At 42.7% G+C, this 25,107-nt stretch overlaps 1 protein-coding gene across 1 annotated transcript in view; it reads right to left on the bottom strand.

Annotated features, from left to right (window-relative positions):
- Positions 1-7,438, bottom strand: part of EXO84B (exocyst complex component 84B) — a 134,606-nt gene extending 127,168 nt beyond the window's left edge. Inside the window, exon 1 of the mRNA XM_087384532.1 lies at positions 6,839-7,438. Coding sequence (XP_087240658.1) covers positions 6,839-7,012 — 174 coding nt within the window. The 5' untranslated portion in view covers positions 7,013-7,438. The remainder of the gene's footprint in view (positions 1-6,838) is intronic.
- Between the last annotated feature and the right edge of the window lie 17,669 nt (positions 7,439-25,107).

Genomic DNA, 25,107 nt, shown 5'->3' with positions numbered 1-25,107 from the left:
GAGAGCACAAGGAGGTTTGAAAATGGCAGTTTGGAACTGCAATGGCACCCTCTGGTCTGACCCAGGAAGTATCCTATAGACACACACTGACAGGGACATAGTTTTCTATACCAAGACACATGAGAGTCCAGAGAGAGGGCTGCCCACCGTGACAGGATACACATGGGAGTCTGCCCATAGGAGGGAGCTGAGGAAGGATAGTGGAGTACGAGGCTCTGGGGATGTGGCTGTCCTCTTCAAATCAGCTCTCAGGCCATTCCTTTCAGTGGTTAGGAAAGAGGAACATGCACGGCACATGTGGATTAGAGTTCAGCTACCAGAGGCACGACCGATCTTCATTGCGGTGTGCTACTTTCCTCAAGATACATCATCCTATGCATGTGAGGTTGCCACAGAGGGGAACAGCCCGTATGAGAGTATACATGATGATATCACAGAGTTCTCTAGACAAAGTGACACCCCCTCCCTTGGTAACTTCAATGCACGCACAAGGGACAACTAGGTGGGACTACTTGACTTTGCATCCGATTCCCTCATAGTACCAGAGTTAGATGCAGCAGAGCTGGGGATAGTGAGACACTCAGCAAATGCTCCACACGCGACAAGGTATGGGCGGCACATACTTAAGATGGAAGCAGTACATGATCTGATCATATACAATGGTCTTCAGAGATGGCCGTCATCCGGTGGACAAGCACAGTGGACTACCATCTGAAAGTGACCCCTTTCTTCTGTAAAGCATAAAGGAGATGCATCCTAACTCCATCCTTGGAAACAATGTGCCCAAGAAAATGGATCTCATGCATGAAAAATTCACTTTTCTTGGCATTGACAAGAAGCAACTTATGCTTCCGTAGCTCCTCAAGAACAATTGCCAGGTGCTTCTTATGTTCAGCCTCATCCTGAGAGAACACAATGATGTCATCAAAGAAAGTGCCATTAAAGGCTGTGTTCTCTTAAAATCACGTCCATCATTCTGTTGAAGGTGGCAGGTGCATTGGTTAACCCAAGTGGCATGACAAGAAACTTGTACAAACTGAATGTGGTACGAAATGCTGTTTTGTAGACATCCTCTAGCTGAATTCTGATCTAGCGATAACCTTTCTTCATATCAACCCAAGTGGCATGACAAGAAACTCGTACAAACTGAATGTGGTACGAAATGCTGTTTTGTAGACATCCTCTAGCTGAATTCTGATCTAGCGATAACCTTTCTTCATATCAATGTGGCTGAACATGTCAGACCCCAGGTATAGGGAATTTGTTCTTAATCGTAATTTTATTGAGAGCTCTGCAGTCAATGCACATCCGCCAGGATCCATTTTTCTTCTGGACCAAAAGAACGGGTGAGCAGTAGGGTGAAGAGCTGGGCTGAATCAGCCCCTTCTCCAACAGATCCTTGACCTGGTTCACGATTTCCTCTTGCTGGGCTGCACTGACCCTGTAAGAAGGTCGGTTAGGAGGGCTGCTACCAGGGATTATATCTATCAAGCGTGCCAACCTTCGAAAAAGCGTGCCAAAGACTCCTCAAAATGTGTGCCAAGTATTCATACTACTTCTCGAGTAGCGTGCCCCAAGTCCGTACAATCCGTACGAACCTATACGGCTGTACGGCCTGCAAAGGCTCCCTACAGCCTGCTTTGGGATGCGTACCAGCACCTAGGCTGCTTCGAGTGAGTGCAGGAGCTGGGAGCCTCAAATGCAGGTACTTAGCAGCAAAATCAGCTGGAAGAGCCAGAAGGGTGAGGCGAGAGAGATGGTAGGTGGTAGAAGGGCATGCACATGTATGCATGATGCTTGGCCCTTCATTAGAGCTCTAACCCACCTGACCAAGGACAACATTGGTTGTCCTTGGGCCCAACTTTTGAACCCCTCTCTATAGCCTTTGCCTTGCCCCTAGGACCTAGTGGTGCACCTAGACTTTGCCACTAGGAACTTCTAGGAAGTGTGCACTTCCCCTCATGGCCAAACCATTACTAGACTTAACCACGATTGACCCTGATTAAGCGTGGGTTGAGTTACAAAGATACTTTACATCACTTTTCACGTCCCCGTGACACAACACCACAAATCCCATACTGCACAAGTGACCTCAAGGCAGGAAAAAATCCATAACACTGTCCCTCTAGCACCAATCTAGGCACTCTCTGTGTCTGGGTGTCTATCCACAGCCTGAATGACCAAGAGATAACTTCGAACAACAAAAGAGCAACAACAAGCTTCAAAAATGACAAATGGAATCCAAATGAAGGTCAAAACGACTGTACCCGCTGTCCGTTGAAGAGAGGCCATCTCTCACCTCACACTTATCTGTTAGAAATCACTGACCCCACTTGTGAGCCCCCAACTGAGGGGACAAAGGGGCAGTAGATAGTAGGAGGCAGGGTAGGCACCATATATCCTGAAGGGGCCTCCACTAGGGACTCCAAAGGGGCCTGGTTCAAGGCTGGCTGTAGGGCAGCAAAGGCCCTACAGCAGGGCCTTATACAGGCCCATACTTGGGCCTGGTTGGTCAGCCAAACAGCCGACTGCAGAGCCCCCCATAGGGATGCTGCCCAGGTTGGCTAAAGGGGCTGAGTCGGCCCCTTCTGGTCGGTTTACCTGCCCCAGTCCCTGGGCTATAAAAGGGGGTCCTATCCCCCCTTCTTTCCTCATCCACTGAACCGAAGCCTACACTCACAGGCAGCATTCTTTGAGGGAAGAGTTCTCAGCAACACTCAGCAGTTTTGGACAGCATCTTTGCTGGCCTCTTTGTGCTCATCTGGAGCTCGTTTATCCCACACTCTATGGAAGAATATAGTCTGAGTTTTGCCTCTCTTTCTCATGTGCTGTTCCAGCGAGCTTTCATAGTATATATATACCTTTGTAAGACTAGAATAAGTCCAATCATACAAATTTAGATTTTTTGCTGTTCTAAAGATCAAAAATCTACACAGAAAATAAAAGAGAATGAAAGAGAAGAAAAAAGAGGTAAACAAAAACTTTTATGAAAACCAAAAACAAAAGCTTTCATAATATATGTATGATCATCTATCTGGGGTTTCTAAGTCTTGTATGAGCTGAGATCGGAGTGAGAGGTGTGAGAGATGCTATCCTCCTATTTCCAACACTATCCTCTATCCAGGCCCCCAACCACTTCAAACGAGAGAGTCGTGGAACAGTAGCAAATGAGCTCGAGCCTGCTCCAGATGGCATCTATCCAGCTCCCAGGTGTTCTATTCCAGCCTAGAAGCGTGGAATATGATCACGGGTAGTAGAGCAGGGCTGTACAGCCCCAGCAAAGAGCCTCGGAATGCGTGAGAGAGAGAGAGAGAGAGAGAGAAAGAGAGAGTAAAATCTGCAACCAACGGGGTCACAAGCAGGGGAAAACGGCCGTACAGCCCCGTACAGCCTACAAAAATGCCTCCAAATGCATGCTAGCAGACCGTACAGACAGAAATCAACCTCGGGGGGCAGTAAGCAGCCTCAAATGGCATGCCAATATGATCTATACAGCCCATACAGCAATAAAGGCACCTTGGGATGCGTGAAGGGAATCTGCACAGTCAGTACTATACCTTGGAATGCCTGCCCCTTTTTTACTTGCCTTGGCCTAACCCTTGGGCCTAGTAGGTGCACCCCGGGATAAGACCCACTTCTAACATCAAATCATAGGGGCTTTTAGTATCCACGGGTTAATTTGCATATAGAAATCACGTCCCCGTGACACTGTACAGAACTATACTGTATCAATCTTTTGTGAATATAAAACAAATTACTTTTCTGGCCACAAATATGTTTCTTATTGTGGGATTGTTGGCATCTCCATAATCAATGCACATGCGATGTGACCCATATTTCTTTTTCACCGGATTTACAGGCAAGGAAAAAGGAGAAGTACAATGAGACATGAAGTTTTTCTCAATGCTACCTCCTCCCATTCCACCTTAGAGAGACGAGCCAAAAGGAGAAGTACAATGAGACATGAAGTTTTCTCAAGCAACTCCTTTGCCTGCTTTCCTACCTCCTCCAGTTCCACCTTAGAGAGACGATACAAAGCCTTATTAATGGGCTTGCTGCCAGGCTCCAAGACGATAGCATGGTCAACATCTGCCATGCAATATGGGGCTGCATGGTATGGAAATTTTCTCAAGCAACTCCTTTACCTGCTGTTCTACCTCCTCCAATTCCACCTTAGAGAGACGATACGAAGCCTCTTGCTGCCAGGCTCCAACACAATAGCACGGTCAACATCTGCATTCCAGTATGAGGCTGCAGGGTACGGAACACATAGCCTTACCTCGGAGTTCACTTGTCCGGGATAGCCTAACCTCTAGCTTTGGGGCAATCCTTGCGAGGATCTATGGTTCGTGGTGACCTGCTAGCCTACACCACGTATGTCCCTACATTTTTGTTCTGACACCTGATGATCTTTGATGATTGCAGGTCACAGAGAGGTGAAGGCAGGGCAGCTCACACACAATGAGTCAATGCGCATTTTCAACATTTCATTTAACAAAAGATGCGCACACTATGCCAATAGTTTAGTTGTGGCTAACCTGTAATGGGTGTTTCACTCTTGGCTGGCTGCTACCAGGCCTTATGCCAGCCTGAAATAAGGCATACAGTCAGCCAATGAAGCTGACAAGGGTGGCCCACGTAGTTGCCCTAAAATGAATATAAGAAGGATTTCTCCACGTCATCCCTCCCTATACTGTATGTCACCCTCGCCCATGTCCTCCTCATATGGGGGCTCACAGGTGGGGTGAGGTCACCACTATGTTGCAACAATCAGAACAATGACCTTGCATCAAACAAACCCTTTGACCACAAAGCACCAATGAGGAAGAAATTGCCATAATACTACACACCACCTATCTCGGTTCACACATACGCACACAAGTAGATAAGAACACTTTATAGATCTGAAGAATGCACAGCCAGAAGTACAGCCAAAACACCATGTATAGATACATAGATCAAGTACAAAACATGCCCCAAAAGTGTACCAACACCTGCAGCAAATTTCAGCTGAGATAAGGCACCACCACAGGCTGAGTATGCTGCACCAACTGCAGTGGAACTCTTGCCACTGCTACATGCCTCCAAAGGCTTCCCTGCTGACTGTCCTATGCATTCCTAATTGCTCTCCAACCAACTGCATACTGGAGTGCCCTAGATGACTTCCCTTGGCTGGATTCCCTCACCACTGCCAACACCTGCAGCAAATTTCAGCTGAGGTACCACCACAGGCTGAGTATGCTGCACCAACTGCAGTGGAACTCTCGCTTCTGCCACATGCCTCCTAAGGCTCCCCTGCTGACTGTCCTATGCACTACTAATTGCTCTCCAACCAACTGCATACTGGAGTGCCCTAGATGACTTCCCTTGGCTGGATTCCCTCACCATTGCTCTCCAACCACTGTCGGTTTGCACACTGGAGATTGCAAAATGCCTCCCCAAGGGAGGGCTTTTATACCTCTAAAATGGGCAACTGGCCCTCACAATGGGCAACTGAGCAGAGGCTGGCCAACTGTCAGCCAGCACCCTCTGACTGCTGCCGACTAACTCTAATTTGGCTGACATGACCAGGCCGACCAGGTCTTGGTTGGGCGCCCAAAGGCCCCTTTGCTGGCGGATTTACCTGCCCATTTGAGGGCTTGCACCAGCTTACAGTCCCGCCCTATTCCATGGCCTTTAACAGCCCTGCATGCTAGCCTATGCAGCAGTCCACAAGGCTGCCCTTCTGAAAGCCTACAGACCGCCCCTGCAGCATACCTGGCAGACTGTTTGCTGCCAGCAGCCTTCTTTTCTTCTTCATGATCAGCCAATGTGGTAGCTTTTTCCTCTGCCCACAAGGCTTCTCTCCCATCCATACGTCTACAGGTATCAAGTTCCCTTTTCCTCCTCATACGGGCACTCACAGTTGGGGCTTTGACCATATTATTCCAATAGCCCCTCTCAATATCACACTGCGGTCTGATACCCACTTTGTTGAAGAGATGATCCACAACCTCCCATTCAAAAGCTCTCACGAACATGCCAAAGGTATTAAAACAGCCGAAGAATAGATCATGTGAGTGAAGGTTTGTTAAATAAAAGAGTTCATTGACTAAGATATGAATCCCTTGTCTGGGTACCGTATTAGCTGCATAATAGGATGTCTCTGGGCCCTATTCTACTGTACTCAACAGGTAGATGAAGAAAATGACATGTAAATCCGTGTCCTTGTATGCAACAAGAGACACAAGGAAGAAGTATTATCTTAATTGAATTCAATCGCTTCTCATTCCAGATGTACATTCAACTTACACTTTCTCTTCTTCCCACCTCTCATGTAGATTTCTGATCGAGTCCAATATTTTGAAGTGCACTGCACCTAGGTGCCGTTAACCACTGATAATTGTGTGACTGAACTCTTACATCTGCAAATTCATATCAGCTTCAAAAGAAACATCGCAGCAGAAAATGAACTATTAAAAAACGCAGAGAGTAGGTGCGTGTGCTGCATATATGGCACATTGGCAAGAAAGGGACGCCGCTCTTTTGTTAGAGGAGGCTTTCTTCTCTACTCCTCCAGTGATGATATATAACGTCCGCTTCACAATGCTCAAACAAGAAGAGAAGGAAACCATGCTGAAAAGCCAGTTAGACACTCATTAACCGAGGTCGTCGTAAATTTCCTTCGCAAGGCATGAGGCAGAATCAGGTCGACGGATCTCAGACTTGATTTAACCACAATTGTTCAATACTAAAGACGGACAAAATTTCGTGGCAGCGCACAGTGGAAGCCACAAAGGACAGCTCGCAGATCAAAAAGAGTTTCCTATATTTTCTTTATCAGAAAGGAGACGTTTACCTTTTCGCTCATGGTCTGACATCTAGACTGCACATAAGAATCGGCGTCGAAAGTTTCAGCCTCAAAAGCCCTCAGCTCCTTCGCCAGGACATCTGCCTCAAGGTGTGGAACGGTTCCGTTTGCAAGAGCTTGAGGAATCGGTTTAGAACGCATCGAAGTCTTCGAGGAGGCCATCTCTCCACACCTTTGTAGCTCGAGAGTATCAGGAGGATCTCCACCCGAGTTTTTTCTTGCTTCTAATTAAACCCAGACGATCTAAGCAATCGGCCGATCCTGGATTGCGAATCGTCGCTGAACCATGCGAAAAATCGTCGTCTCCGCATTTTCATGGAGGAAGTGCAGCCAAGCTAGCAACGGACTTCACCTCGGTAATAATATTGGCTGAAAATCTACGTACTTGCTAGATCGATGCAGGGGGCAATGGTGATCAGATCTAGTGAGGAAGGCGGAGATGGAAAGGGAAGCAAAGGCAAAAAATAGACGTGGGATCCTTGTAACTCGTAAGGTACCAGACCACGAGCGTTAAGTAGCTTATTACGCTTTATATATATTCAGCGGAAAGCCTTTTCAAGTTTGGACACTTCAGCAAGAGCAGAGGGGAGGCCCCAGCTGGAGCTACCTACTCCCCACTCGGAACTACTCTCCGAAATTGCCCATTGCAATTGGACAAGGTCTTCGCCCTACTCTCAACCAAGAGGGTGAGTAGGTGAGATGAGCAAGTGAGGTATGCCAACTACCTGCATATTGGGAGAGTACTCTCAACCAAGAGAGGGTGAGTAGGTGAGATGAGCAAGTGAGGTATGCCAACTACCTGCCAATATGCAGACAAGTTGAAGAGGGAGGGATGAGAGTAATGACATGCAATGTTGGTTCGTTTCTCGAGGTTGCCAGGTTCACAAAGACCTCTATTGATCCGGTAGACCGGTAGATTTGATATGTCTAGAGAATGATCTCTAAAAAATCAACAAACGAAAAAGGAGTCGAAAGGCATTGATAATATTTCTGTAGATGCTAAAAATTGAGCTTGGGCGGGAAGCTATGAGTGAGCCTCGATTGTCAAGAAGTTAAGCTCCATTGCCGCATCCTTTGCATGCAAGGAGAGCATTAGTCTAGCAGGCTTCCCCATGGCAGCTTGAAGTGCATGAGGTGTGAGAAGTCTTTTCAGGATCTCTGTGAGGACGCTCAGATGAATGGTGCATTAATCGAAGTTGGTGAGGTGGTATGTTAGCCTCTCTCGGAATCAGTGTGAGGTACTGATTCTTCCCTTCCCCAATTGGGAGATGCAAAAGAAGAAGCCTCTATCAAGCAAAGGAAGGAAACGCCTAAGTCCCCCCCTTCATACACAGAAACATTAGCAAGGAAGCTACGCAACAGTTTTTCTTCTCTCCCCCATGAAGAAGCCTAGATCCTACTGAGGATGTTGCCAAGAGGGAAGCCCACCTGTCCAAAATTGATTTGCACGAAAGCAGTGTTTGTCACGAGGTGGAATACAAACTTGAGTTTTCAAGAAAGAACTTGATAAGCTGGCTAACGAAGGTGTGTACATGTTTTTCACTGGTAGAGTCCCTATTTTTGGTGAGCTTTGGGAGTTTCTAGCTTTGGAGTGTGGTGTCCCCGCAGAGGGATATGACGCACGGTTTCTAGGCAAGGGATTCTTTTTGGTTCGCTATGTCTCGACTGAACTCAGAAATAATATCTTGGGGAATCCATACATGTTCACGGGTGCAGTGCTTCTATCGAGTCCCAGTTTCAACATTGATAAGTTCATGTACAGAGAATGCCCCTGTATGGGTGGAGTTTCCTTCCATGCCTTCTTGGCTGGGATCTAGTCTGGATGTTATCTGTGAATGCACTGGGGAAAGTCTTGGTGGTGCCAGACAGAGAGTTTTCATACCAAAGAGGGTGTGGCTTCTTTGGGATCGTGGCTAGGGGATCGTAGCTAGGAAGTCTCGAGTTTTGTTAAACTCTGTCTTTCTAATGAAGTATGGATTTCTCATAAAGTGGTGTTCGAGCCTTTCTCGGATTCCTGCTACTTATGTTGACAAAACAAACCATCCATTATGCCATAAATTTCCCTATGAAAGAAGAGAACACCAAAGTTGCCTGAGGTGAAAAGACTCAAGATGAGACGGCGAAGTCTTCCCAGCTCGTCCAACTACTCAATTGAAGGACGCTCCTAGCACGATGAAGGAGATCCTGAACTCAAGCCCTTAGCTTCACAAGTTGCGGGTGAAAGACCATTCGGGTGTGACAGAGGTGATAGCATTACAAAAAACGAGTGCCAAGTCAGATCAAGCGCCCAGATCCAAAGCATGCCATGACTGATCGGCAGTCCAGTGCTCCTCCGTCAAAAACCAAGACGGAAAAATTGTTGATGATGACTAGCAAAAAAGGTAAATCGGCAACCCCCCCAGCTTCTCAGTCGGTGACTGTGGTTCTTAATCGGTGCTTGCAGCCTCCATTGAAGTGGAAGCTGGCAGAGAAGATGAAGAACTACCCAATGCAAATTATTGTAAGTAATTGTTGGAGGAAAAAGCTGGCCCCAAGAAACCATGGCAGGAAAGCAATCATACGAAACGGACCGAGGCAGTTTTTAAGAAAATTAAGAACATGGCAAGGAATGTGGCACAAAGTGGAAAAGAAAACAAGTTTCATTTTCTGTGGGATGCATGCAAAGTGCTAGCCCAGTAAGATCTCCACGATGAAGGGGCTCTCTCGATGCACATTGGTCTCATGGAATGTGATAGGGGTTTTTGACAGAATCAAGCAAAAAGCATGATGTCGGATGATAGGTGAGTGGAAAGCTCAGGTAGTTATGATGCAAGAACTCAAATGCGATCAATCAGATGGATTCCAGATAGCCATAGAGAAGCTCGGGTACTCAACTTTTGTCAACAGCCCACAGAGAGGAAGAGGAGGGCTGGCAGTTCTACTAAAGCTTCAGTGCAAAGCAAGGAACTATTCCGTGATGAAGCGGGATGTGTGCTAGTTGTAGAACTAGTTGTTGGGGGCTTCTCCTTCAATCTGGTAAATATTCATGCCCCGACTGTTGCAAATGAGCGAGCAGTCTACTAGGATTTTTTGCACAAGAAGATGGAAGGAGATAGATGGATCTTGGGGGGAGACTGGAATATCTTAGTGGGAGGGCGTTTCTTTGGCTAAGTTTATGGGAGAGGAGATAGGCAACTATTGAGATGTGTGGGAGGAAATTTGGCTATGTATGGCATTGGGATCATGTGCAAGTCTTGGCTTAAGCACATTTGATGTGGTGGCTTGTGTAATGCATGGATAGCCATGCCACTCTACATGCTTTCAATGTGGTGTGTTGATGATGGCTTCTTCAACTAATGAGTCAGTTGGGATGATTTCTACAATGAGGTACAAAAGGAGGTCTAGTTCTCTTTGAACATAGGCTTGGCCTATGAGATTCTTATTAGTTCCAATGATAGTAGCTAAGTCTCTTTCTCATCTTCTATTATACTCTTGCTTGTCAGTTATTAGGTCCTTAATACTCAACTAGGTCATCCTAGTCTTTTGTAAATGCAACAACAAACTTTATAGAGGTGTGTTGCAAGTCAGTCGTAAGTCTTCTGTCATTATTTCATGATAATCAAGTTGCATCATTGAGTTTATTGCACTGATGTTACTCATTCTCTATTCGTATTTCATGTGATATTTTACGTGAGAGTTGAGTATCCATCTTGATGTGTAAGAAAGAGTAGACATGTTGCATGCATTAATTTCTAGCATTTGGTATTATAACGTTGTTGTCTATGGGCCTAATTACTTGTGAAGTGTTGATATGTCATTGGAGAAATAGTGAGTGCCTCCTCCTCCAAGGGTTTTATTTGAAGCTTTGGTTGAGGTCTTTGTGAAAGAGTAGAGGGTCAAGATAGATGTTTGTTCAAAAGTTCAATGGCAGAAACTTTGCATCATGGAAGCTAACAACTTGTTTATACTTTATGCAAAGGGGTTTGTGGGGTTTTGTTTCAAGTGCATACAACAAACCAAATACAAAAGAGCAAGAAAGTTGTTAACATGTTGGGCAAGAGCTCTGGGTCCTAAGTATTTTCATCATGTGGATGTGATGAGGTTGGCATTGGGGAATTGGGTAATCAACATCTCTTAATGTGGCAAAAAAATGAAAAATTATAGAGCACTCTTGAAATAAGAATTGTTTAGCTTCCATGTGGGTGAGACTAAAAGTTTATGTGCCTCTCTTAATCAAACACAAGCTTTTTAAAGCAATTAACAGCTCTAGGTTCCAAGGTAGAAGAAAAAGATGCTAAAGTAAATATGTACCTTATTCTATCTCATAGATACCCTAAATTGGCATAAGTTTAGAGAATCTAGATTTCCAAGATCTCATGGCTTTGTTCTTACTGAAGAAAGATAATACGAGACATTTTAACCTACACGAGAACCTACGTATACGTTGAAGGAAAAAAATAACAGTACAAAAAGTGAAAGCAAAGAAAAATGCATCTATTGTCATTGTGGAAAGAATGGCCATGTTGAAAGACATGGTCATAAAAAGTAAAGGGATTAAAAAATAAAGACTTCAAAAGACAAGGCGTGTTTTGTAGGAGACTGTACATCAATGAACGAGGTAGCGGGTCTCACAAAAGTTGATGTGGACGTGAAGATCTATATAGTCAAGAGATCGTGAAAAATATCTTAAATCCTAAAATATTAGTGTCTCTACAATCATGAACATGCACTAGAAGAGCTTTACAATTCAAGAAAATGCATGTGGCTGTGAGTATATAGTAAAAATAGTGGTTGATTTACTTTTGTCCAAAATAGCTACGAAAAAAGCTAAAATAGCTTGACCATTGTGCTGGCTTCAAATAGCTGAACAATTGCAGTGGTTACGCACAAGAACGAGCACGATAGTCCCACTATTCCATGGGCCACCACATGTGATGCATTGTATTCCTATCTAGTAAAGGTGTGGAGTGTTGAGATCTACACATCACTTGATCATGAATACATGCCTTCACGTTTTGGAGCCCAACTATATTTATGTCCTTTTGAATTTATTCATAATCTACAAGTACAAGTGTCATATATCTATCCAGAATCAAATATAAATTGGGTATCTGGGAGGGGGGCAAGGGATTTACTGGTGTAACAAGAATTGCAATTGAATAGAGATTATTGGAATGAAGGGGTAATATAGAGTGTTTGTTGGGTGAATGCATTATTTCCCCCATTCTGATGTTCGGTGAAATATGCATAGGTGGCTTGATACAATTAGAGACTTAGTCTTTTTCCCTTTCCAAGAGAGTAGTATATATGCAAGTGCAAGTGGCATGTAGATTTGCAACAAGATTAGAATGCATGTAGGTTGATGAGGCTAGTGATTTTATTTTAATGTCAATGTAATACAATTGGTGAAATAGCATCTTGCAGTATGGTTGCATTATATCGGTATATTACCAATAGAGTACATGCAATACAACATAATACATTAGGAACAAATGCGTGCAATATAACATAATACAGTAGGAACAAAATACATGCAATACAACATAATACAGTAGCAAAAAAATTGGTTTAGTATCCCTTTCAACTACCATGTAATTCAAATCCTTTGCTGCACTTTTTTTAAGGGGGGAATCCCAATGTCTATTAGTTGATCAAGTTAATCATCAATTTTAAATGTTTATCCTATCCTTGTTATGCACTTTCTACATGTTTGCAAATAGGGAGGTTTATGGACAAATTAAAATATTATTTTGTGTTTCTCTTTCAGGCTTCACTAAGGGAATTGGACAAGTTTTTGTTTTATCATTAAAATATTATTGTGTGTTTCTCTTTCAAAATTTAGTAATGGAATTGTTCAAGATGGTAGGGAAGCAGACTTAGTTCGGGAACTCGCCCAAGAACTAGACTTAGCCCAAGAACCAAAAATCTCCCTAGTACTAAAAAAGAATACTTGGTGCTGATCCCAAATGTTTTTGCTAACTTGGCATCGAGAAATTGAACAACCACAATGACAATGATGATCACGATTACCACTACTATTGCTTATTCAAGAAATAGAGTACCAATTCTAGACATGAATGGTATGCTTCTCAGATCAGTTTAGGATGTGAGCAGTGAGAGCATGAATTGGAGTAGAGATGTCTGCATCGTCTTCATCTTCCTTGGATATAGTCCCAACCAAGTTGGCATGGTCTTTAGATTGTTGTTTGGCCAGCTTTTGGAAGCAACGATCTTCGGTGTGACCAAGCTTCCCACAGTAAGTGCACTTGATAGGTTTGAAGTTACCTTTTCCTTTAGGAAACCTCCCTTTAGAAAATAGTGCATTGGCGTCAGGAGTATCAATATGCCTTCTTTCATGATCAAGAAGCATAGCAACCATGTCATGGTAGCTCATGCTTGCCACTCTTAATGCTGGTATAATCTCCCGATACTTAGGAATGTCTTCAATGCTTGTGAGGAGCACCGCGACCTGGTCATCATCCCCAACTGGGGCCTTCAACGCAGCAAGTTGAGTGATGAGAGACTCCATATGATTCAGATGGGCGAGAAGAGAGTCCTCATGCTTCATCTGGAGTTTGAAGAATTTTTGGCGGAGAAAGACCTTAGAATTGATTACCTTATTGCCGAAAAGACCTTCAAACTTCTCCCATAATTCTTGAGCAGTGGAATCAAAGTCAAGATGATGAATAACTTCATCACCCAAACCCAAACCAATGAGAGAAAGGGCTTTGTCGTTTAAATTCTCCCAGTGTAGAATTTTCTTCTCATCCGATTGTGGCTTTTTATCCTTGCCACAAACCACGTTCCACACCCCGTCTTTCATAAGGATAAGACGCAGCTTTGTTTGCCATGTTAGAAAGTTCTTACCCGTGAACTTTTCAATAAAGGCACTTGACTTCGAGGACTCCATGGCAATCAACTTGCAAGTAGCAAATTCAGAGGTGGAACCTTGTGATCGTCACTATCTCAAGTAGGAAATGAAGCAGGGCAGAATTCAGCAACTCTTCTTTGTAGAAATCAGAGATCTCCCCACACAGGTAGTAATCAGCACTCCTCCACGATAGCATTCAGTAGCTTCTCCACAAACTAGGTGGCCAACCAAAGCTTCACGCAGGCAAAAGCTACGTAGGAGAGGCAGCAACTTCAGAAATTCGTGGGCAGCTCCTTCAGCATCACGAACAGATCAGCATCAATGAAGGACAGCAACGTGCGGCAGCTCTTCCAATGTCTCAAACAAAAAATGCTGGGTAGAGTGGCGGGCTGTTCGCAGTGGCAATGGGCAGAACTGAAGCGGCCTTTGGAGTAGAAAAACGAGCAGCCTCAGGAGGTCTCAAACAGCAGCAAATAGCACGGGCAGATCTACAGCAGGAATGTCGAAGAAGAGGTTCACGGGCAGCATCAAATAATGCGGGCAGATCTGCAGTAGGAACAAGAGCGTGGCAGCCTAAACAAGAGCAGAATTTGGGCTTCAACACGGGCAGATTGATGGGCAGCAGGAGCAATTTGTGGAGCAAAAATCGGGGCAGCAGCTGGAGATGGCCTTGTCTTCAAGATGTCGGGCAGCAGGTCTTCAAGATGGAGGAGAGCATACTCTCTTGCACTTAGAGAAAGAGAGAGAGGGCATGGCTTCTCTTTTTGGCCTCCCTCTCCTCAATCTCTAGGAGCAAAAGAGCAGTGGCTCTGATACCACATGAAGGCACAGGAACGGAATGAAATGGAAATGAAATGACAATACAAGTGCAAAGCAATGATAACCAAGAGTACTCACATGTAGGCCAAGAGAGCTTGATGTTGATTGATATCCCAAAACTAGAAAGTACAATGCCTTTATACAATAGGCACACACACTCTAGATGTCACATGTATATGGGATAAGTCCCATAGTGACACATGGCACTCTAGGATATAAATTGTCTAGTACTACTTTAGAACACTAGAAAACACTCACTTTGGCTTCATGTTCCAACATGTAGATCAACCTTGTAGAGTATAATACGTGTACATGTTATGAAAACCCATTACCCATTGTGAGACCCTAGCTTAATGGACTATATTTTTGCTTCCATGCTTGGGTTCACAATTTTGATATACTTGTCATCAAAATATTGACAATGACCATTTTTAAAAGGCAAATATGTACAAGAAGATGATTTGTTTTGGGGAAAGTCTATATGAGAGTATTATACTTTATAGCAAGTACAACTTTGATACGTTCTAAATTTAGATGGGGAAATAGTGGCTCAAAGATCACAAAAAGGCACTTTGGGCTATTTATTCTACTTGGATTTACGTGTCTGATTCTAAAATGTAGATTTGGGGCGATGGTGGATTATGACATAGGGCTAAATGGCCCTATGCACGTAGGGCCAAATGGCCATTTTTCCCCAAAAAAAATTTGAGGGAATTTTTATTTGGGCCATGGAGAGCTAAATTTCCCCAATTCGTTTGAAAAAACATGGCATTTGGCCCTCTATGTGCTCAAGCATGAATTTGGGCTAGACAACGATGCTGTTTAGCCCAAAATCATGCCTCAGAACACACAGGGCCAAATGGCAAGTTTTTTTTTTTTTTTTTTTGGAGGGAATGTCTATTTGGGGTCATGGAGAGCCATTTCCCCCAAATAAAAAAGAAATAAAATGCCATTTGAATGGCTATTTCCTTTTAGGAATGCCTATGTGGGGAAATGACTAATTTCAAAGTTAAATTGCATAGGACTAGATTCCCAAACTTTTTAAAACTTTTGATTGGATGCTTTCCCAAAAAATTTGAAAACAAAAAAGAATTATTTGATTAGGCATTGGATTAGTGCTTCAAAATTTTCCTCCCTTAGCTTTACCACCACTAATTCTCTCACTCATCCACAATCCCTAGACATGTACTACACACACACACATTTTTTTATTTTGTATTAATAAAAACCCCATAAATGAGATTTTTTCCAAAATCTTATTAAATACCCCACCCACACACACACACACGTGCGTGCGTGCACACACACACATATGTGCACACATGCACACATAGGCATGTGTGCATACACACGCACACGCGCGCACACACACACACACACACCATACTCATACCCATCCAATCCATACACACATCCAAGTTTTTGTTGGGTAAAGAAGAACAACTAGCAAGAATAAGACAACAAGCATAAAATAAATCCATCAATGCTTAATTCCTTGAAATGCATTCGAGATTGCTTCCACATGCTTGAGATATTTTGAATGATGTTCATCCAACAAGCTACAGGGAGAAGGAAGTTAAGAATCTCTAGAAGTTAGCCCTCATGCACCATGTAGCTTGTACACTATGCTTGCTTGCCCACCATCACCTACCAAGCACACATTTTGTCACATGTGCTTGTAACTTATGGAGCACTTCTACTTCTTCCTGGTAAGATTCTGAAATGGAACCATGAGAGGATGTGAAAAACAAGGTTGGAATTAGGGATTTAAAGCCAAAAAAAAAAAGATCATTAAATAGCATTAAAATGAGCATGCACTGTGTAGCTTACATCCTATGCTTTGTTGTTGCACTGCCAACTACCAAGCACCACATTGTAAGAGAATCTTGCAATGAAGCCACAAGAGGGTTTGAAAAATAGCCTTGCAAACTATGGTGTGAAGAAGAAAAGCGATTATGGTGAGAGGAAGAATGATTCAAGGATCAGAAAGTGTCTATTATGAGCAGAAGAAGGATTCAGGGGTTGGAAAGTGATTATGGTGAGAAGAATAAGGATTTAGTGGTTGGAAAGTGATTTGTGTGCATAGGCATGGTTTGAGGGAAGGTTTGGAAGGGTCATTTTTGGCACTTAAAAAAAAATTCAGGTTTTTGGGGGGAGTGGTACCCACATGATACGTTTGCGGAATGAGGAAAACCTTCAGGTGTAAATAGTTTTTTTTTTGTCTCAATATTTCCTTGTAGCTCTAGTTTTTCTTTGCATAATCAAGTGACACAAACATAATAAAGATGATGAGTGATGCCAAATTTGAGCTTTTATGTCCCATTACCATGATGGTTTCTACTCAACCATGCTCCAACATGGGCTTTGAAAGAAACTAAAGTCACTCCAAGTACATCCATAGTACTTCAAGAAACTAAAGTCACTTCAAGTACATCCATAGTCCTTCTAGAAATAGACCTCTAAAGGGTCAAGTTGAGAAGTTTGGGTACATCAAGCTAATCACAAAATGCTTGCAACCTTGGGCGGTGATAAATATGAAGAGCACAACCATTCGAAGAAGATGCGCTTCTATCATAGGCTTTAATATTGTTGCCTAAAGACAAGAATGCAATTGGTTACAAGTGGGTTTATAAGGTGAAGCACAATGCAGATGGTTCTGTGAACAGATACAACACAAGATTAGTTGTCAAGGGGTATGCACAGACATATGGCATTGATTACGAAGAAACATTCAGTCTTGTTGCAAAGATGGCAACCGTAAGAGCAGTCATTGCTATGGCTGCATCAAAGGGATGGTCTTTACATCAGATGGATGTAAAGAATGCTTTCTTCCATGGTGATTTGCAAGAAGAAGTCTATATGGAGCAGCCACCAGGATATGTTATACAACATATACACATATGAGCCACCATAAGGACATGGATGGTGAGCATGCTAATGACCCATACTTCAACACTCACCAATGCGTCTATATCACATAGAGATCAACACTTTTTTATTTCTCAAGCTTCTCACGAAGCAAGGATTTCACAAATGTGCTAATTAATCCTTGGAGAAATAGTGAATGAGATGGGCAATTCATCCTTTGACCTGATTAGAAGGAAGAACAAAGCTTTTGAGCGATTTTAGGTCACATGCAACTATAAGCTGACTAGCTTGATTTACCACTTCAGCTGGAGGATCACTCATTGGATGACGAATAAGGAGGGTTTTAGCAGCATTCCTTCTAGTTTCTTTGAACTCACATTCCATGAGGAGGACATCCTCAGTTGCATTTGTCTTCAATATAATATAGGATCGAGATTTGTATCCATTTTGGATGTTGGAATCTCTTGCTTGCTTGATAACTCTATAGTTTCAGGCAAGTTCCCATAAAAAAAATTGCTACCTTCTCTTTGCGATTCAACCACAAGATCCGGAGCTTCAAGAGTATAGATAGGGCTAACATCACACGCCAGCCTGAGAAGATCCATCGGATCTGCTACACCAGAAGACATGCTCTCCAATCCTTTGGCCTGAAAGTGCTTCTTCATTGAATGTAAGATTTTCAAGTTGAATCGCCAAACACCACACCTTTTGCCTAATGTTTTAGTGTGTTTGGACCACCCTATGGTTCTTGATCAAAAGGCCTTCACCGAAATATGGATGAGGAGGGATAATCCATGAACGACCGACGATGACAACAGATCCTTTACATCACTCTTTTGATCATCTGCGAGAGAAATTTGGGCTACACAAGCCCATTCGTAGATCTATTCTGGCTATATAGGCCCAACAAGATGAGACGGACAACGAACACATACTTCATAATGATCGGGAGAGCTACTCTAGCTACACAGGTCCATCTGCAATGAAAAATTGGGACGCCATTTACAAGGACAATGCTTTGGTGCAATAGGCAAAGGATGCCTCATCAATAGAGGGGAGAGTACTCTACAGGCTGATATCAAGTTTGCATTCTTCGATCTCCATCCACATAGCTACAGAATTCCTATTGGATGAGCTCAACAATGAGTGCAGGCCGAATGCAAAGCTACTAGTGTTATACCAAGTTCCTCCCTGGCAGCAACCACCACCTCCAACACATTCTTGTTATCCCCCATGACTTCCTGTTCTACCAATAAGATATCGATGTTCTTCAGGACAGAGATCTTGTGCATGCCAGGAGCTTCTTTGGGACAGGGATCTTGCACTATGACGGTAGCTTTAGTGCCAATGACGACAGAGAAGGCACTTCTGTCATCTTTGAGGGCCTCCTACTTGGCAAACATGCTCCTTCTTCTCCTTCTTATTCACATCTCGATCTGTGACACTGAGGTCGATCTTGGCATATTGACCGCTACCATCCTCTTCCCAATCGCTGCCTTGGAGCTGAGGATCGTCGTCTTGGGTTTACTGGGGGCATCACTTTTGTTGTCAAGGCCACCGAGGAAGGCAGAGACAGAGAGCTTTTTGGGGGGAGGATGCTGGTCCTTCTTTGGGTTGTTGGAGGAGGGCTTAGCTATGGAGGAAGCGAGGGTAGAGGGGGTTTCCTTGTTCTTCACCATAGCCAAGTCTCTCAGAAGCTCATGAAGGTGAAGAAGATGATGAAGATGAAAAGCCAACAGCAATCTAAGGAAATTCTTAATGAAAATTCATAAAACACTAAGAATAATCACAAAACTCCCACTCAACTCAATCCTAAAACATTGTCTCTAGGAGAGTTAGTGCTAACAAAGGAAAACAAGAAATCATACAAGAAGTATTACAGCTACAAAGTGAAGTAGCACTCGAACCAAAGCTGGTAACCAAAGTTCATGACTCAGTTACCACTCAGGTCATTCAGTAAAATAGGATATTATAGCCAAAATGGGCAACAAAATCAACATGTGGGATGTTTATGAAGAAGTTAAAGAACATGAGAAAAGGGCCAACGACATCCAGATTCTATGCATAGGAGGATTACCCGTGGGCTGGTAGGATGGGAGCATAGCTGAAAAGCTGGAACATGTCACAGAAGCAATCCCCTAGATTGAATGGGACTCAAAAGATATGGTTAGTGTCCTCCAACAAGGGACACAAGCCTAGCTTGTTTCGAAGGACAAGTTAGCAAGAAGCAAAACTCTCAAGCAAACCAACAAGTTAAGAGGCACCAATCTATGGATTTCAAAGGAGCTCACCCCGACTCAACTCAAGATGAAAACCACAGAATTAGCTTAAGTGAAGGAAGCTCGCAAGGAAGGTAAATGGGCTGTTTACAGAGATGGGAAAGCACTTATTAGAGACTTCAAATCCAAACCTATAGACCCTTAGTCTTAAATTGGTGTAACAAAGGCCCCTTTTTCTATCATTGTATTGGCAGCAAAGGAGAGTGTCTTCGTTGTAGGTTGAGATAGCATATTTCTTCTCCATGGAGGACTTCGAGAGCTCCATGGCAGCCTATGAGTATTTTGGAGGCTCCTTTGTTGTCTCTAACACCCCAGACTGAGCTTGGGTCTCAACTCAATCTAGGGCTAAGAGTTGGCTCCTTTTGCGCACACCTAGGCTGGCGAACTACTCCCTCCCTGCGACTTGAACTTAGCGCCGCCGCAACCCTCGTCCTACTACTTTTGTGTGACCTGCCGTGCTATTGTTGTGTGAGTCATTGCCCCTACTATTGTGTGATGGACCTGGACTTGTGCTTTAGGAATAGGCCGCGGGATGACTTTCCATGGATTTTTTCACCTACATAACGATGCCCACCCCAGGTGCGGTGCATGTGTCGACGTCTTGAGCAGTGTGGACACCGCCATTACACTTGGTGTGCCTCTTAGGGAATTGGATTTTCAGATGGCAAGTGCTTCACACTAGGAGTCGTTTTCCTCCTTTACAAGAAGTTGCCAATCTTAGTGGGATGGCGATTCACCAAGCCTAGAAAAATGATTACGACTCTCGAGTATGCGAATGCAACTTATGCATTGAAATAATCAACTATCGTATTGTCGAAATGTCTTGTCAGCCGCCCCTATTGGTAGAAATTGGAGCTCAAACTCACACTTGACATTAAATTTAAGCCAACCCTCGACCTGATGGTTGTGTTCATTTTTTTAACAAAATTAAAGAGGACTAATCTGCTTACATTAATAAAGGTGGGTCAAACCCAAAGAAAAACAAGGTGGGATCCCACTAAGGCCTTGCCTTTTGGAATGTCATTGTAGGTGTAAGTCTTAGTGTGCATTATGTGCAAATGTATGCAATGGAACGGTTTGTCCAGTATGCAAATGAGGTACCTCCTTGTTTGTTGGGGTTGTCAAGGTTGCTCCATAAATGAGAGTAGTAAGTTGTTGGTTCTTTGAATTTTAAGTTGAAGCAAAAGTAGTCCATCATGGTTTGTAAATTTGTGGAGTTCTTTGAGAGGTATCTATGGTGAAGTCACCACTACAACCTTGCTTTCAACAAGGTGGCACAATCACTCGTTTGGGGAAAATATAAAGTAGCTCGGATAAATATTACACTAAAATTTGCCTATAACTATTAAAAGGGAAACTTAAAGGTGGAAAGGGAAAGAGAAATATGCAAGTGAAGGTGAATGACTATGGGGAAAGGTGGATGAGTGAAAAGAGAGTAAAGAGGGGATGGACCATTAAATATGAGTGGGGATGTGGCCATTTTGGCAAGGGATCCTTGTTTAAATAATATCGTATGCTTTTTGGCATGCCCTGGGGGGAGGCTTTAGTAAACTTTACCGTGGGAAAGAGAACTAGGATGCACAAGGCGTGGTTTGAATTATTAGGTGGCATCGACCTAGAGGAAGCCACTTCACATCTGTTTGAATTAGTACTTGAGATCCATGAAAATTAGATGCTCACATTCATGCAATTGTAAACTTCGGTGATAAGAATAAGACCTTTTTTAATATTCCCAAAACAGAAAACCAATGCAATTGTGTTTATGTATCATCTACAGTAAAGGTTCACATCTATGTAATTGCAAAATTTTGGCAATAGAAGAAGTCCCTTTTTATGTTCACACAATAAAAAATGATGTACCTGTGAAAATAGTTCACCCACAAAAATGATATAGATATAGGTTACCCGCTAAAATGATTGTTTTTTAATAAAATTTTTCAAGAAATAATATTTATTCGATGACCTTGGGTTTGCTTGAAGGTCATTGTAGGGTCCATTACGACTCGATCCTCCCCGAAAATGTCAAGGGTGTGGTTTTATTATTGATTTTGTGATGCCAAAAGATTTGTACGTTTTGGGTATTGAAGCCAAACAAATACATGAGTAAGGATATGCTAAACAAGAGCTCATAATTTATCATTGTTACAGTCTATATAATGTTGTTGTCATCCTTAGATCTTGCATCCAACTTGGTTGTCTTTTTTGTTGACTCCAAACATTTGCTCCCATTGAAATGAAATTGGTTTAGAAGATTTACTTTTTCCATATTGCAAGTAATATATATATATGTATGTATGTATATGTGTGTGTGTGTGTGTGTGTGTGTGTAGAGAGAGAGAGAGAGGAGAATGGTCAATAGGTCCATCGGTTTTGGTCCATTGGTTTTGAATAGTGAAAGATCATGTCCTTTTTGAATGTTTGTTAGGTTCCAAGAGTGTGTGATGAAAATCTTGTGAGGTAGGGCCAATGATCTCTAGTTTGGTCTTGTAATCTACAACATAAAACGACCACAACTTAGCAATGATTAAAATGACTAAATAAACCCCGTTTGTCTGCTTAAAGATGAAGAAAGAGAAAGGAAGACATGAACAAGTGAGATATGTGCATTGCAGTCCCAAGTCACCTACAAATTTCCCCGTCCAAGAAATACACATGCCCTTTTCTCAATAAGAGCTATATAAAGCACCGACAATTAAAGGATGAGAAATTACCAAACATCGATGGCTTTTTGAAGGAGTTTTTTCTGCATTTTTGGGATGTCCTCACCAATTATTAATTGGAAATGGTGAATGTGGCGTCAGAGAAAGGTATACTCTCTCCTTCAGTCAATCTAGGCCTCATTAAATTCATCCCAAAAAGGCCTAACAATTTGAACCTGAAGGATTGGAAATACTTGACAATGTTAACTACAGCTTACAAAATGTTGCAAAGATAGTGGCTTGAGAATCAAATGGTTGGTATCTCAACAAAGATAGTGGCTTCAGAATAAAATGGTTGGTATCTCAACTGGTTTGGTAGAAACAATTTACGTTTGTTCAAGGAAGAGATATCTTCAAAATCGTCCTGAATCTAACATTACCTATAGAGTATGACCTTAGTCAAAATAGATAGTGGATAATGCTCAGCATAGATCTCGACAAGGCCTATGATAGGGTAAGATGGGATTTCATTGATAGAATTCTTTGAGCATGGGATTTGGAAATAGGTTCCTTGCCATTGCAATCGGCTAACATGTTGCAATTAGTTAGCTAATTTTTGGTGTATAAAAGGATGGTAGGAGTTCTAAGAGACATCAAGATTAAGACCTTGGGTCTACCTACCAAGTGTGGTTTGTTGTAATGGACTTCCCCAAATTGTCATCTATAGGGAAGACTATGTTTATATACACGCACCCGGCAAGGATGCCCGTGGGCATGAATACCATGAACATGATTAGGAGGAGAAGATGAAAAGGCAGATTCGATGTTGTGGAATTGAACACAGCTATAAGGTCAGCCATTCTTCGATTCTAGTACTAAGCGAGGATTGATTCAAGTGAGCACTGAGGTCATCAACCAGCCTTAAATATCACCCATGTCTCCTTTGCCTAATAGGCGTGGTTTTATTTAGTTTTTGAGCGACGTGTCCATCCTTCCGTGTATACAAAAGTTTAAGGATGCTAATGAAACTGAGGGGACGAGTGTAGCTTGTGGTGTAGAGGGAAGTAGGCCTAGCATGGATGTGGGTTTGTCAATGTCTATTGTGAGGAGATCCGAATCAATCGATGAATAGTTAGAACCTGAGAACACTATTGTGTAGGGAACAATATGCAACCATCTCTTGAGAAGCTAGGGATGTTAGTTCCTTGTGGTGATAGCATTGAGCCTGAATTAGTTGTAGATGTGTCTGAAGTGGATGAGCTTCTACTAGATGTGATGAAGCTCAAGGGGATGGGATTGTCAAATTTGGCCAAAAGGCCAATGTCTGCAACAAACAGAGGTAGCTCGCTAGGAAAATTCAATGATGACATTTTATCAAAAGAAGAGAGCAAAAGTTCCACTCAAATTGTAGCTGATGAGCTAGAGCATGAGACGGAGAGCAACATGTTCGGGCTGGAAAAGTTCATTGAAACTGACCCAAAAACTAGTGTCAATAAGGAAGAAAGTCTACCTCCTAAAATAAGACAATTCAAACTCAGGTCACAGACCGAGGGAAAGTCATTGCCAAATGCCTAGAAGTGGTTGTGCCTTCTAATATAGGGTGCAATGACAATAGGGTTGATTCGTTTGGGACATGGAGAAGCCAGGTTCCTGCAAGTGATATGCTTTTGACTCGAAGAACACGCCTTAAGCTGAGCAACAACAGCATACAAGGGGAAGACATTCCCAACGCGAGTGAAGCTCAAGAATATGGCAATCTACATGCTCCAAACGCCTTTGATGGGGATGTGGAAAGTATTCCAGAATTAAGGGACAATGCAGGTAGCCCCCTCGAGAAAAGTGAACTAGTTTCTGTTGTTGATGGCACCGATACAATGAACAAGCTCAGGCCACAAGATAAATTGCTTCCCGAGCTTGTATCGCTTTTGAAGTATTTATGCATCATAAATGCTCATAGGTTTGCACCTTTATTCAAAGTAGATGATAGAAAAGCCAAAAGGGTATGTTTTTCTGGATCAGCTTCTCTCTGTCCAAGGCTCTTGTAAAATACTTGTTGTAGAGTCAATGTAAGGATTGTATGTCTAAGGATATCGTGACGAGTAGCGCCAAGTACTGGGGAGCTGTAGCTGGCCTTGGAAAATTTCCTTTTCATCATTGTTTTCCTATCTTTGTATAAATTATACATTTCTTTAAGTAGTTCCTCACTGGCCGCTCATCCTGCATGTTAACAATCTAGCAAAAACCATTCAAGGAATTGAAGTCCATGCTTTGTAGGTAGACACGACACTTTGGAAGAGCTCATGGAATCGTATCACTTGGTCTCAACTCGGCATATGAAGCTCAGAGTTGATTTGATAGTAACTTAGTTAATATTTGAGAAGTGACTTCAGATTCTTTAAGTTTGGTTTAACATTATGTCAAAACACTAGATCTTTCCTTGTTTCAGTCAACATCATCTTCCCGACACGTCTTTATGTAACAACGAAACTCGTGAAGAGTGTGCTTTGGATTTATTTACATGGAATGCTGTTCTACAGATGGGGCTTCGAAATGTTAAAGGTTACTACAATTCCTTGTTCGCTCTGATATGCCAATTACTAGAAAAAGTTGTTCTTCTAATTGCCAAAAAAGTTGTTCTGCCTGAAAAGCTATTTTGCAAAAATATATATTGCTAAAAAGTTATTCCATCAAAAAGGGCTTTGCTTGCCAAACGGGCTTTATGCTTGCCAAAGAGGCTTTATGCCTACCAAACGGCAAGTGAGACTTTGAAGTCGCCTTGGTGAGAAAATTGTTATAAATTTT

Source organism: Dipteris shenzhenensis, chromosome 14 (genome assembly GCF_047967505.1).
Source record: "Dipteris shenzhenensis isolate YYH24624 ecotype China chromosome 14, Dip_SZ_1.0, whole genome shotgun sequence".
In the NCBI taxonomy this organism is placed as follows: Eukaryota; Viridiplantae; Streptophyta; class Polypodiopsida; order Gleicheniales; family Dipteridaceae; genus Dipteris; species Dipteris shenzhenensis.
The sequence above is the reverse complement of the archived record's forward strand: the minus strand, read 5'-3'. Positions and strand labels throughout refer to the sequence as shown.